General features: G+C 36.5%; 1 protein-coding gene across 1 annotated transcript; it reads right to left on the bottom strand.

Annotated features, from left to right (window-relative positions):
- Positions 1-621: 621 nt before the first annotated feature.
- Positions 622-3647, bottom strand: LOC105047255 (zinc finger protein MAGPIE-like). The gene is made up of 3 exons (XM_073259174.1): positions 3032-3647; positions 2532-2928; positions 622-1947 (listed from the first exon to the last, which is right to left on the bottom strand). Exons 1-3 carry the CDS (start codon positions 3129-3131, stop codon positions 1071-1073), a joined length of 1374 nt encoding a protein of 457 aa, XP_073115275.1. The 5' UTR covers positions 3132-3647; the 3' UTR covers positions 622-1070.
- Positions 3648-11279: the final 7632 nt, after the last annotated feature.

Raw genomic sequence — 11279 nt, 5'->3', positions numbered from 1 at the left:
CTTGGTGGGTCACAGCCATCACATCCTCTGCTCCATGCAGAAGATCTTAACAGTTGGGTCAATGGCTTTTCCTTTAGACAGTCAACAAAGTGAGAAAAACGTATGCTCCACTACATCTAAAAGCTTTTGTTTTTTCTTTTTTTTGGTTAAACAGACCTAAAAGATTTGATGGGATGGCAAAGAGCTCAACACCTTTGCATGAATTCATAGGACATAGCCTTTGCATGAATCCATAGGAGGATAGGACCCATGCATTTAACCGCCCTCCTATGAAAAAGCCTACAATTACATTCATGTGCCATGAGATATGGACACTCTATACATGTATTTATATATAGAGAGAAAGAAAGAGAGTGACAGAGATCCCACATCAATAATCCAAATGATTGAATATAATCTACTATTTCTATACTATTTATATATAAAAAATTATAGAATCCAAAGACTTCTAATTTTTTGCATCCAATGATGAAAAAATTATATAATCTAAATAAAACGAAATAAGGCATGTTTTTCTGTGATGCATCCTCTAGTGAGTTAGCATAGAGTGTTTGTTTGGGCATCGGGGATTCGCAGTCACATTAGCATGCACCTAGGAAAGCGTGCAACTAAAGGCTATGATTTTATTCGAACAAAAGAACCAGCTTTGTACCACTTTAAAAATACTAAATTCAACTTGAACAGACAACCAAGATAGCCATGAAATAAAGCAATAATAGAGCTAGAAAGGAGGGTAATCTTTGCCTTCCCCCCACCATCCCCTACCCCCTTTTTCTCTTCTTTTCTCCGAAAACAAAAGTAGCATCCTAAAAGGAGTGCCTTCCAGGGTCCATAAGAATATGCAAGGATCTCCTGCCAGTGATGATCGATCGAACTTAGTGGTGAATAAAATTGGGCTCCCCAGGCACGTCCCCTTACAGCTCTTATCAAGCACTCATACCACCTTTTCTCCCCTGCAAAGTTTGCTCATAATATAATCTCTCCACCCCTCCGCTTCCACTTCTTTTTCTTTAACTCACCAACTTTCTTTCAATGGATAAGTATTACGTGAGTTGTAAACCCTAATATGCTCAAATCCATCCATTAACTGATGATGGGCAGAGTGTTTGGATCCCAACACCCAAGAAATCCCTAGTTTCTCCTCCTGTTGCATCATCTTTTTGAGCCATCTGATGCCTTGCGGAGTACATATCGCTGTATGGGTTCGACACTGTGATATCACTGGCAATGTTCTCTAGACTATTCTGCATGGTAGCTGCTATACTCGGATGGTTTGGATTGAGCAAACCATCATATTTGCCACCATCTTGGACTTGAGTGTTGTGACACTTCATCTCTAAGCTACCAAATAGAGATGGACCGGAGGAAGTCACACCAATTTGAGCAGCTTTTTGCAGCAATGCAGTGGCCGACTTGTCCGATGCCGGCATGGATTGCTGATGATGCTGAGTGCTATACAGGGAAGGAACACTCATAAGGTTGGCTTCCTTCAAACTGGTAGGTATTGAGGTGCTTGTTAGCTCGACAGAGGTTGAAGAGGCCAGCTTGTTGCCATATATCCAACTTAGCTGGCTGTCGAGATTCTGGGCATTAGAGCATGAAGCGAAGGGATCCTTGTACAAGGTTGAGATACTCATTGGCCCCATTTGATGCATGGAGGAGAGACTACTATCAGTGCTTAAGGTCTGATAATTTTGAGGTCTTTGTCCCATCCAGAGAGAAAGTCCAGGCAAAGCATGTTCACCCACTTGACTGTCGACGGCCATTGCCGGCTTGAATATAGAAGGCAAATGCTGCACCATGTTAGATCTCATTAAATCACCAGTGAAATGATAATTGGCATTACTGATCGATGGCAATCTATCGATGTTTGATGCTGCAGAAACTCGTGCGGTCTCTTCAGCTAAGGCATCACAGAAGGCCCTGTGAGTTACGAAGCTGTCCCTCCTGTTTATGAGTGAATTGATCGCAAACACTTCATGAGAATATAATAAATAGGAAGACAAGAGGAAGAGATAAATTAATAAACGATAGTATTTGTAGGGAGAAACAAACAAGAGAGGATGCCGATTATGGTAATAACATCGTTGCTAAATTTTACTTTATGGATGCAATGATTCTGTCCTGTCCTTCCCTCATAAAGCTAAAAAAGACTGATGAAGAGATATAGAAAGAGATGTTGATGGACTTTTGAAAAGTTAGCCAACAAAGTTATTGCAAGCATCCACCATCATATATCTTGCTTCCAATGGCTCCCAAATTTAAGAGAAAAAAATTTAATTTTTATTGATCAGTTAATCCTTATCATTGGCTTTTATGACGTTCAGTGCAAGAGGATTCGAAAGTCACAGAAGGAGACCTTGGTGTCTTTACTATAATTAAGTTGGCTAACTGGTTATAATAGCATATACACCATCACATACCTTTCTTCCAGTGGCTTCCTAGTTTGATGATCATATCCCTGTAATTAATCTTGACACCAAGATCTTAAGCAAAATAAATATGGCTGCAAGAAGACTAAACTAACATACCTAGAGAAGAGGGTGCCGCAGTCACAACGGTACTCCCTCGTGCCACAGACCTTGGAGTGGGCCTTCCAGTCGGACTGCACTGCGTACCGCTTGGAGCACTTCTCGCACTTCCACTTCTTCTCACCGTGCTTCCGGCAGAAGTGCTTCTTTATGCCGGTGAGGTCGCCGAGGGCCCTCGATGGATGGTGGTGGATGCAGGTCTTCTCCGGGCACACGTACACCCTCTTCCTTGGCTCTTTGGTGCTTCTCTGCCTCAGCTTCCATGGAAGGTTGTGGCCCCGGCGGTGGAGCTGGAGATTTTGATCTCTTTGGAAGCCTTTGCCACATATCTCGCACACAAACCTGTTTGTGGCCAAGAGGGACTTTGGAGACAAGGCAACGACTTCTGCTTCAGGATCTGCTCGTTAACACATGAAGTCACCAATAAGAGTCATAGATAGAAGAGAGGGAAACTGTGAAGGAAATTAAGTATGAGAAATAAAGGAAAGAGTTTTCATTGCCTGGATTTCCTGGTAGGTTTCTCTTCTTCTTTGCGATGGGAGGATTGGATTCCTGAGTTGGGTTATGTGGGAAGGACTTTGAGATTGCTTCTCCTGCCATTTTTTCCTCTCTTTCCTTCTCCCTTGACAACAAAACACCTTCTTTTCTAGGTGTAAGGGTATCAAACCACTAGGAAATCTAAGGTGATGTTTTATAGCCCAAGGGAAAGCAAGGTCTCTGCGAGCGCGCATGTGTGTGCGTGCCTTTCTCTCTATATGGGGGGTCTTAAGGAAGGGATTCCAGGATGAATAGAATAGTATTATTTGTTGAGGAGTGGTGGTGAAAAGTGAAGGCTAGCTGAAGATTCCAGTTTTATTATCTAGAGGAAGGGTGTGGGGGACAAAGGTGCAAGATGACACATATGATGAGGTGAGAGCAAAAGCTGTGCCTCGGTGCCTTTCCCATTTGGAATGATTATCCCATAATTTGTTTTGTTGGCCTTTTGTGTAATCCTTGTTGATCATTAAAAAAAAAGAAAAAAAAAAAAAGAAAACCAAAGTTAAGAGAGTTAATTTCTTAGTCTAATTTGCTAACGAAAGTTATCTCAAAGATTGCCATGGGAAATGGGAGCTAGATTGTCAGGAATATTTTGGGTCTCAAGCCATTCAGGAAAAAAGGAAGAAACTTTAAATATAACCAAGGCCTTGGGTCGAAGTGGCGTTACACACGGAGCAATGCTTCCTGTGAGCCTATGATCACCCAATTAGAGTGGAAAATGTCAGTTTCCCATCTTTAAGAAGGGATTGGTATTGACAAGTGCCTCACCACATCTTTTCGTTGCCATTTTCTTTAAGAAGCTTGCCAAATCTACCGTGTCCAATGGAATTGCTTTGTATGAACGTATATTCAATAAATAACATTGTCCCCCCAACAGACAAAAAAAGAGAGAAAAATTAAATAGTCATTGTTGAGCTGATTAACAAATCCATTCTAAAAGAAATGTCTTCCTCCATAAACACTAAAAAAATGTGCACCGATATTTACTTAATAGAGTGCTGATTAGCTAGATGAGTTCACTGATTAGAATCTCACCAAGGATAAGGATTCCCAAGCTAGTATATCATTTTCCTTGAAGGGTGGCTAGTGGTTGATTGTTTGTATACTTCAAAGTAGTACTAAAATAAAATTCACATGGGCTGGACTCAGTTGTCACTTACCCAAAACTATAATACTGCTATACAAATCGATACGTAACTAAATAAATTTGATGTATATCAATCGACATAGACTTATTCGACCTCTACTGTTCAGTGCCACCTAAGTTTCTTCAGCATTAAAAACTTTGAAATGATCTCCATGCCAATATCTCTTACCTCATCAAATTTCATGATTATAAATTGTTTTGTCTCGTGAATTATTATTGCAGGGACCATTTTCCTTGGAAAATTCATAAACCACACACTGCCATTGGATAATGTATACATCTAATATTGGACTCCAACCACTATCACCTAATCATGGACCACATGGCTAAAACCTTTACAAACATAGAGGAGCAAGGTCTACTGTTTGCATAAAAATGCGATGCAAATCCTTGGAAATTTCCCACTAACTCTGGGAGGCCAAATGCATGGAATTAAGGAACAAGTTGCACCATGTCAGATTTTTTTTTTAAAGGTTCACTTATCAGTTGCTTTGCTGAAGAGGAGAGAGGAGGGAGGGAGTTACAGTTCTTTGATTCCATGCTACAAGGCATGCACGTGCTTCCAACATGGAGACTGTCAAATCCGAGGCTACAAGACGCTGGATGGGACAAGGAGAGAATAATCGTCTACAAATGCCACCTTTATCTCCTTGACCGAGGTCTATGAATCCATCAGTCACCCAGTATTAATTCTGGTCTAGTGTTTCTCGTGGTAGCATTATTTGTCTCGGTGGCAAATGAAGACATATTAAGCTACACAGCTTGGCGACCCAAGTCCCTACGTAAATAAATCTTGATATGTGTGAATGAGTATGACCGGGCATCAACTGTACATGGATAGTGAAGACCTAAACACATTGGGTATGGAGCAGGCCTATCATGGGATCAGTCCATATGTAGCTTAGATTAAATAGATGCCAACACTACATCGATACGTCCATCACATATACACCGCATGCATTGCATAATTAGCGCTACTGTAATGGCTAACCACACCAATATTATGTGCTCCTAAGTTCTATAAAAGTTTAATTCCTTGTTAGCTTTGTTCATTCATTAGGAATTGTTAGAAATGCTTAAATGCATTGATTTATAACTTCTTTTACATAAGTATCATCACATTATCAAAAATCTTATGCAAAACAAGTCCTAGTTGGTTGGCATCTCTCTCCACTCTAAAGAGGGGAATTCTAGTGGTGAACCTCTATCATATTTCTCAAAAAGAAAAAGAAAAAGAAAAGAAAAAAATCATAATTTTTATTAATTATTCATTATTAATTATTTTATTTTTTTATTAATTATTTATTATAAAATAGTTATCGATTTAGGGTCTGTTTGGCCAAGCTGTGAAAATTAGCTTATTTTGAAATGACTTCTTTTCAAATGGAGTTTCAAAAGAAGTGCTGCAAGAGAGAAGCAGTTTGTATTGGACAAAATCATTTGATAAGTGCTTTTATCAGTATTTAAGAAGCAATTTGTATTTGGCAAATCTTTCAAAAAAAATATTTTTGACTGTCAAATTACGAGAAAGGCATATATAGATTTGCTTTATAATTAATATTATTTAACTAGATAAATAATTTTAAATATTCATTATGGTTAATTTTAATCATGGTTACGTGAAAATAAATAGAGATAGTTATGGTAAATAATGATTTTGAGTAAGGATATTTTTGTTTTGAAAAAAATTAATTTGTTCCTTCTGCTTTGCTTCTAAGGAGAAGCTCCAATTTTTTGCTTCCTCCCTGCAGCAGAAAAACTGCTTCTGCTACCACTCAGAAGTAGATTATTTTTTAAAATAAGCTTAGCCAAATATTTTTTTTTAAATAAATATTTTTTTAAAAATATAAACAGTTTCTTCCTCACCAAAAGCTTGGTCTAACAGGCCATTAGTTTAAGAAGTAAGTTTCTTAATTTAGGGGTATAAAAATCTCAAATTTACCAAAATATTCTCAAAAATTAACACATCATTGCTTTGGTGAAACCAGAAATATGCAGAAAATTACTTGCTCAATATATCCAAAAGAAATAATTTGCATGGATAAACTACTAAATCAAAACTTTAATGGACCTTTATAAAGAGCAAATCTAGTTTAAGTTTCAAAAAATCTCTGTATTGTTTGTGAATCCAATATACGTTAGACTGGGTTGCATGTATTAGTTCCTGTAGTTGACAGCCATGTACTTTACGAATAATTAAGTTTCCTTGTGATCAAAGTAAGCTTGACAGAGTGCTGCATTAATGCTTAATTTTCTTAATGTCCTTATAAGATTTCTTAAATGTCCTTACAAGATTCAGACACAACCATTAAAATATTAAAAGAAGACATGCAACTTTGGGAAATCTTTTTGAGAAATCTTTTCCTTTCCAACTCTGCTTGCTAGGATTCGAGTTGTATCTTTTGCAAAGAAGAATGATTCATCTTCTTTAGTGATGTACATCATTGAATCATACAATAGCCTCCTCAAGATCCATACATACATATGGATGGAAGATGATAGTTGGAGTGCTTTGCGATATGTGCAATGCACGATCCAATGGTTGGCATCGTAAAAGAAAATCAACAATTCTTTCGCATGAAAGATACAATCAGAACCCATTTCAAAGCAATGACTGCGAACTAAATAAATTTTGATTCTCCTAAAAGGGAGAACCATTGGTATATGTTTGGATGTGGAGTAGGAAGAAAGAAACATCTTGGTGAAGATCAGCTGGAACAAAACAGTGAATTTTTGGAAGTGTGGGAAGTCGTCGGCTTGTGAGCTGACTTTGTACTGCGCTTATTAATCATAGTCTAATGATGCTTTGTGTATCAACTTTGCTTTTGGAGCTCTTTAATGCATGTGTATTTTTGGACCGTAGCTATTGAACTTAGTTAGCCCGTAGAATATTCTCTCCTACCCCAAGGCCTCAAGCTCCAATACCCACATCTTTGCCGACACCATGTAGATTCCTTTCCAAACCCCCAGAATTACTACTGCTCATCATGCCAGGGACCATTGTTCCCGAATCTTTGTCTCAAGGGTGTGAGAGACTTGAAAGAGTATTCAAGTCTCAAAACATATGAGGGCTTGGGAAAGAGAACCTTTGTCACCAAGGGTATGTTTGTTTCTTTTGGCTTTTTTTGGGTTGGGAAATGGAGCAGATGTTGGCCATTTTAACTGTTAATTTGGTAGTAAAGGAATCCCTGAGAAGAGGTGCCTTAAATGATTTATTTTTTGTTTTTATCTTTTTCAGAAGACCAAGGCATGAAGGTGTCCCTCTTAAAACATCCACTTTCAAAATGGAAACCTTTATTCCCTTTCTTGGTTCTTTGGTGAGGTTGAACATATGGCTAAGACACCAGGAAAAAAAAAAAAGAAGAAAAGAAGTTCGGACAGGTAAAGCAAAAGAGTTGGTGAAATGGTCCTGCATTGGTTTTGGTCCACTGGATTTTTTTTAGATGATCACCAACTTAGGCCATTTTGAATTAAGGCAATTAATCTAAATCTTTGTTGGTGGAGGAAATAGGGAACAATATATAATTACCACTAGTCATACCATGTGGTAAAAGAAATTGTTTGCGTGGATGAACAAGGGATCTTTGCTTGTATCTTTCACAGGAAACAAAGGTTCACCTTCATTCACATGAATCCACTGTAGGATCACTCACCACACAGCTCTCTAACTATTCCGAACTCTGTCATTCATCTGCTCGCACAGATCTCAAAGCGACCAGTGGATGATCTAATGTGGATTTGCCCAAGGGAAGGTGAATGAATCATTTTCTTGAGTAAAGGATACAAGCCTATCCCCTCAAGAGGCATGGGGCTGACTTTAATTCAAGATTAAAGTGAAATAAGGGAACTTTTAACCTATTTGCTCCACCTTAGTTAGCCAAGTAGTCATTCGAACAGCTAGATTAACTATTTATTTCTTAAAGATAGAATAGCCATTTTTGAAAATTTCCGCACCATAAATTCTTCGCTTTTTCTCCTTGTATCTTGCTTACTATACTTAAGCTGGGACTAATTCTTTTTTTTTTTTTTTCGAGAACAATAACCTAGGACTAGTTTAATTACTTTGGTAAAAAGATAGAATACTTTAACTCTTGATTTCTTCCTGCAATCTCCACATGATCCTACTAACATGGCCATTTAATCTCAAATCAAACACACCCTAAGATTACTCATGATAAATTGTGCCCAAGTTATCAGTTCCGGATCCAAATATATAGGAAACCAATAAGCTAACATGGTTCTTCTCAGTCAAACTCTCTCCCACTAAGATTTGTGGGTTTAGTTTCTTGGATCTACATCAAAAGCTTGAGTAAAAAATAATGTCGGTTGATTAAATTATTGGCCTCGGCAACCACCGCTAACAGTTTTCATACAGTGAACAAGTACCAACTAAATATGCGTGCTCTGATTATTTTATGGCCTTATCTACACCACCGTGGTATGTATGCATGGTTATAATAATACGGTGCAACTTTTTTTCCTGCCATAAACGTTCTTTTCTATGAGAAGCCTGCCACACTAATTCAATTTAATACTCAAATAAATACCTGGCAAGGGATTTCAAATCCACAAACCCGTGAGCCAAAGGTAAGTACAGCATCCTATGATATTTGTATTCCTTTTCATAGCACGAACCTACTAAGTGATGACATATAGGAATTTAAAAATATGAGAATCGGGATATTATCCCCTTTTTATATTAATTTCTAGGGATGGTTTAGAGGGTTTCAGTTCAGCCTTCAATGGTACAGAAACAGAACTTTGGATGCAAATAGGACTGTCTCAAACTCTGACTGATTTGTTTGAGAAACTTTCTACATTTCTAAATAAATCCATGGCTAATTAAATGTTTAGTTTAAGTTCCAAGCATGAAAATTGGCCCAGTGAATATCTTGCATTGTTTGCTAGAAAAGAAGATGAGATGGAATGAAAAAGGAAATGCAGGATTCAAAAGAAAGAAACAAGAAGAAAGAGAAGGAAGAAGAATGGGGTAAAAGGCTAAGAATCTTCTTTAGCTTGGTTGTGGGAGGATGGACGTCATGACAAGCGAAGAAGGACAGAGAGCAGTCTTTGTTCTGTATTGAAGGTAGAGAGATTAGAGGTCATGCATGCTTTGGTTGTGAGGAAACTTGATATATATTATGTTAAAGTTTTATTATCTCTATTTCAATCACGTACTACATTTTAGGGAGTATATATATGAGTGCACAGATTCCAGAAGATGATATCAGCGGATACAGAATCCTATTAACCAAAAAAAAAAAAAACAAAATCATGCTACCAAAGAAAAATATTATGAGATCATGTTTAATAAAAAAAGTATTATGAATTTTCATGTGATTTCTAAAATTATATGATCAGATAGAATCATATGATCATCCAAAGTTATGCTAAAACTTCCCTTTAAACTCAAAATGGTATTGTAAATATCATCTTGAATTTGAAAACTAGTTTATGAATATACTCAAAAATCGGCGTGAGAGATCAGAAGCTAACACAGCATCGTGGAGATTGATGTAACAGATCAGGAAATACAATAATAGCTCAGCCAATATGGAAAATTAATATATCTAGCAATGTAACTATGAAAAGATATACAGAAGGTGGCGATCGTTTGTAGAGGCCTTCGCTCAAAAAGAAGATAGCAGAAGGTCGATGATTCTTGTAAATAAAAATATCATTAGAGAGAAGGCCAGCGCTCAAAGAAAAAATAGTCAAAGACTGATGATTTTTATAGATAAAAATACTGCAGAAAAGAATTTTATATTTAAAGAGAAGGCAGCCGAAGATCAATAATAAAAAGAAGGATAAATTACGCTGACCCTCCTTGATGTTTGAGATAATTACAGATTCCCCTCCAATGTTTGGAAAATATATATCCCAATATTTAACTTTTGGCATATACATTATACATAACTCTTTGCTGTTAACTTTAACCCATTGCTATTAACTTTAACCCTTTGATGTTAACTTTTTATTAAACAAAATAATAGATTTTGCTGCTATTAACTTTTTGTTAAATAAATTAACAGATTTTACTTTTTCTTTTTTTGGATAAACAGAGGAAACGGGGCTATATTATAAGAGATATAGAAATAGTGTGGGAAAATGCCCCTATGAACCCAAAGGCCAAATACAAAAGGATGGCTCAGCCATCCAAATACAAAGTCTTATTCACTTTAGCCCATACAAGAAATTCAAGGCCACTGGTGGGATCAAGCCAAAGAGCAATTAACGGCAAAGAGGTTGTTGTATACAAATTCTTTGCAATTTCAAAAATTTAAGTATTTATCCTTCAGTCTGCACTCAACATATGTTGCCAAAGAATTATATATTGGCATTGTGCTTGCTTAATTTTCATTCTCTTTTATTAGAGATGGCTTCGTCACAACGCAAATTTTGAAAACAAGTAAAGTGAAAACCTCTGAATAGCAAACTTGTATCATACATTATCATAAAAAATATGAAAAACATAATGAATATATAACAGTATTATATATCATATAATACAGTTTGCATAGATATATCAATCCCAGGGAACATTAGAAAGTTGGCTTTAATTGCTTATCCCAGAGGTTCACCACATATACAGCTGATTGGGGCTTCACTTTCATCGTAAACCAGCTCATTCTACAAGCATAAACATTTGAGCAATCATAGCTTTATTTTTGTTTTACTTCAGAACTAATCGAAGATCCGTATGTTGCACGCGACCGGATGTACAAAAATAATTTTTTTTCTATATCTGATCAGATTAAAAAAAATTATATATAAATAATAAAATAATATTCATTCAAATTCTTAGAATCACTTCATATTTTTAACTATCTATGTAAATAGGTTTAATTATAAAAATATAATAATACTATACATTAATAACGTAATTTAATGTGAAGAGATGTTAGGTTTTAATTGTAAGAATATAATAATACTCCTTTTAGGTGGTACAACAAAACTCATTTGAAAAGCTGAGTTGGAAACACTCCAATACTCCTTCACAGAGTATTGTTATATATATATATAATTAGTTGATTGCATTTTATCTCTTCTCGCTTTGGTTTATA

The sequence above is a fragment of the Elaeis guineensis genome, chromosome 6 (assembly GCF_000442705.2).
Source record: "Elaeis guineensis isolate ETL-2024a chromosome 6, EG11, whole genome shotgun sequence".
In the NCBI taxonomy this organism is placed as follows: Eukaryota; Viridiplantae; Streptophyta; class Magnoliopsida; order Arecales; family Arecaceae; genus Elaeis; species Elaeis guineensis.
The sequence above is the reverse complement of the archived record's forward strand: the minus strand, read 5'-3'. Positions and strand labels throughout refer to the sequence as shown.

Bases quoted from the DNA above. Each gene is read 5' to 3' on its own strand.
- LOC105047255 (XM_073259174.1), bottom strand. From the start codon at position 3,131: ATGGCAGGAGAAGCAATCTCAAAGTCCTTCCCACATAACCCAACTCAG. The intron at 2,929-3,031 runs GCAATGAAAACT...GTTAACGAGCAG, and splicing joins AAACCTACCAGGAAATCCAG to ATCCTGAAGCAGAAGTCGTT. The intron at 1,948-2,531 runs GTATGTTAGTTT...ACTCATAAACAG, and splicing joins TGCGGCACCCTCTTCTCTAG to GAGGGACAGCTTCGTAACTC.